The sequence below is a fragment of the Lathyrus oleraceus genome, chromosome 6 (genome assembly GCF_024323335.1).
Source record: "Lathyrus oleraceus cultivar Zhongwan6 chromosome 6, CAAS_Psat_ZW6_1.0, whole genome shotgun sequence".
Taxonomy (NCBI): domain Eukaryota; kingdom Viridiplantae; phylum Streptophyta; class Magnoliopsida; order Fabales; family Fabaceae; genus Lathyrus; species Lathyrus oleraceus.
In genome coordinates, this window is record NC_066584.1 from 227,433,277 (window position 1) to 227,436,023 (window position 2,747).

The following is a 2,747-nucleotide window of genomic DNA, read 5'->3' on the forward strand; positions in this document are numbered from 1 at the left end:
GTTTCCCCTATTTTGCTTGGGCTGGTCCTTTGGGTCGACCGCCCACCGGGATATCCTAATTTTTGCCTAAGTCAATCTTGTTTTCAAGTTTTTGACTTAGCGGGATTTTGATTTTTTTCACTTTGCTTCATTTTTCTTTTGGAGCAAATCCTGTGATACTGCTTGTTTGATTTGTTGCAAGGTTCGTGACTATCTCACTCCTATTTGTTGGTAAGGGATAACCATTTTGGATTTGTGATTCTATCCTCTTGAGAGGGATATGATATGATTGATCACTTGATGAGATATTCTCCTTCTGAAATTTGAATGCAAGTCTAAACCAAACTGAATACTACCCTACCCCTAGTTTAACATGAGGGTTTTGTGTGTTAAAGAAAGAAACTCATACTCCAAGGCCCGAACGGGTTGACTAGGGATTAACTTCCTTATATCTCTGGTGTTTAGGGGTTGAACAATTCCTTACATTATCAACATGGTCTTATTCAAAAGCATACAAGCAACGATCTTGCATATTTTTAATTGCATCTTTCTCTTTTGATTTTACTTGACAAACAGTTTGATACTGAAAAATAAAATATGAGTGAACACGAATGGATTTAAGCAAAACATGCACGTTTATTTAATTATTATTATCATCTAAAATCCAGACAAGTTTTACAATTGAACATCACATAGAAACCAATAAAAGATTACAAATGAGGCATGACTGAATTAATATGATATGACTAGCCTTGATACTCCTTTGGAGAAGCAACTGAATCTGAGAAATCCTTGCCACTAATTGCATTCACAATCTAGCCACAGTGATTTGGCAGCGGGTTGGTTATGACATTAGGTCCTACCTCAGAGAAAGACAAAACCTTCTGATCAATCAACTCTTGTACTCTGGCCTTGAGAACCAAACAATCCTCTGTAGAATGCCTTATGTATCCGACATGGAATGCATAAGACACATTAGGGTTATGCTTGTTATTGTAGGGAGGCATTGCAGGCGGAATCTCCTTTGGCATAATTGGCCCTTGCTGGACAAGATACGGCAACAACTGAGTGTATGATACAAGGATCTGGTCATGCCGAGGACGCTTCTTATCAAACCGTCTATGTTGACCTTGATTCTGGTTTCTGTTGTTTTGCTGATTCTGCAGAGCTGGAGTCTGTGGAGGCTGCTGATACTGAGGTTGATAGACAAGTTGCTGATATTGAGCAGCGGCGATGTACGGATAAGGATAGTATGGCACATGAGCCATCGGTGCTTGAGCTGAGGATAGAAATTTGTTGTTACAACATTTGCCTCAGCCTCTTTCTTCCTAGAAAAACCCTGAGATTTCTTGGCCACTGTCTGGCTATCAATACTAGCAATCTTCCCAATTTTCAGCCCATTTTCAATGCGTTCTCCAATGGTCACCATATCTGTGAAGTTGGATGATGAGCTACCAACCATCTTCTCATAGTACAAACCTTGGAGTATGCCCATGAATGTATCAACTAATTCAGCATCTGTCAGTGCAGGTTTAACTCTAGAAGCCATCTCACGCCATCTCTGAGTGTATTCCTTGAATGTTTCATTGCGCTTGTAGGCTTGATTTTGCAGTTGTAACCTGGTGGGATCCATGTCCAGTTTATATTTGTATTGCTTGAGAAAGGCTTCAGACAAGTCCTTCCAAGATCTGATTTTACTGTGTTCCAGGCCTATATGCCAGTCTAAGAATGCCCCAAATAAGCTGTCTTGGAAGCAATGGATAAGAAGATCATCATTGTCAATGTAGGATGCCATCTTCCTATAGTACATGATGACATGACTTCTTGGACAACTTAAACCCTTATATTTTGGTAGGTCTGGTGCTTTAAACATAGGAGGAAACACCACATGGGGGACTAGGCACAAGTCCTTAGCATCCATACCATAAGCAGAGAAACCTTTAATATCTCTGATCTTTTCATCTAGTAATCGATATTCTGAACCAACAACAATATCATTGGAAAGCTGAGGTTTAACTTGATGACTAGGAAGTTGAACACCCTGAGAAGCTTCCTGAGTGAGGACTAGAGGAGAAGAAAACTGAGGATACCCTTGAGGATACATCAGACCCTGATTTACCATCTGACCAACAGTCTGAGCATAGGGTGCCCCAGGAAACACAAACGGAGGTGCAACAATAGAAGATGCCCCAGGATGAAGATGAGGTATCTAAACACCTTGATTAAAATTCTAAACAGTAGGTTGAGTATCTCGAGAAGAAAGACGGAAGTGAAGAGTAGGACCTCTATATTCATCTTCGTTGTTATTAGGAGTCTCAACAATCACTGGTACAAAAGTCTGAAGAGTCTGTTCTGGAAGAATCTCACGGTTGTAGGTATTAATCATTTGAGGAGAGTGAGTGGTCATGCCCCAAGGATGGGCAACAACATTCTAATTGGCGAGACGAACAGTAAACAGTTGATATAGCACAAATGCATTCCCATTAGCAGCTTGGGGAGTAAAATTCGGACGCAACCCCCAGGGATATGCAATGGCGTGCCTAATAGGACCCGACTGATAGATAGGTTGGCTCACCACAGGCTGAATCATAGTGTCCATAATAGCATCAACAGAAATGGTGGCAGCAATGGCATCAGTAACTACGGCAGAAGCAGGATTGGCAGCAGAAGTGGAGGTAGTGGCCTTTTGGGCTTGAAGGTACTCCAATATGGTGTTCATGTAACCTTGGAAGGTCTTCATTCTGCCTAGGACTTGAGCCAAAGTTTCC

The 2,747-nt window shown here is 41.3% G+C and overlaps 1 protein-coding gene across 1 annotated transcript; it reads right to left on the reverse strand.

Annotated features, from left to right (window-relative positions):
• Positions 1-794: 794 nt before the first annotated feature.
• LOC127094899 (uncharacterized) lies at positions 795-2,101 on the reverse strand. Its single transcript, XM_051033663.1, has 2 exons — positions 1,283-2,101; positions 795-1,193 (listed from the first exon to the last, which is right to left on the reverse strand). The coding sequence occupies exons 1-2, from the start codon at positions 2,099-2,101 to the stop codon at positions 795-797; spliced, it is 1,218 nt and encodes a 405-aa protein (XP_050889620.1).
• Between the last annotated feature and the right edge of the window lie 646 nt (positions 2,102-2,747).

Bases quoted from the DNA above. Each gene is read 5' to 3' on its own strand.
- LOC127094899 (XM_051033663.1), bottom strand. From the start codon at position 2,101: ATGGTAAATCAGGGTCTGATGTATCCTCAAGGGTATCCTCAGTTTTCT. The intron at 1,194-1,282 runs GTAACAACAAAT...GCTCAATATCAG, and splicing joins AAGAGGCTGAGGCAAATGTT to CAACTTGTCTATCAACCTCA.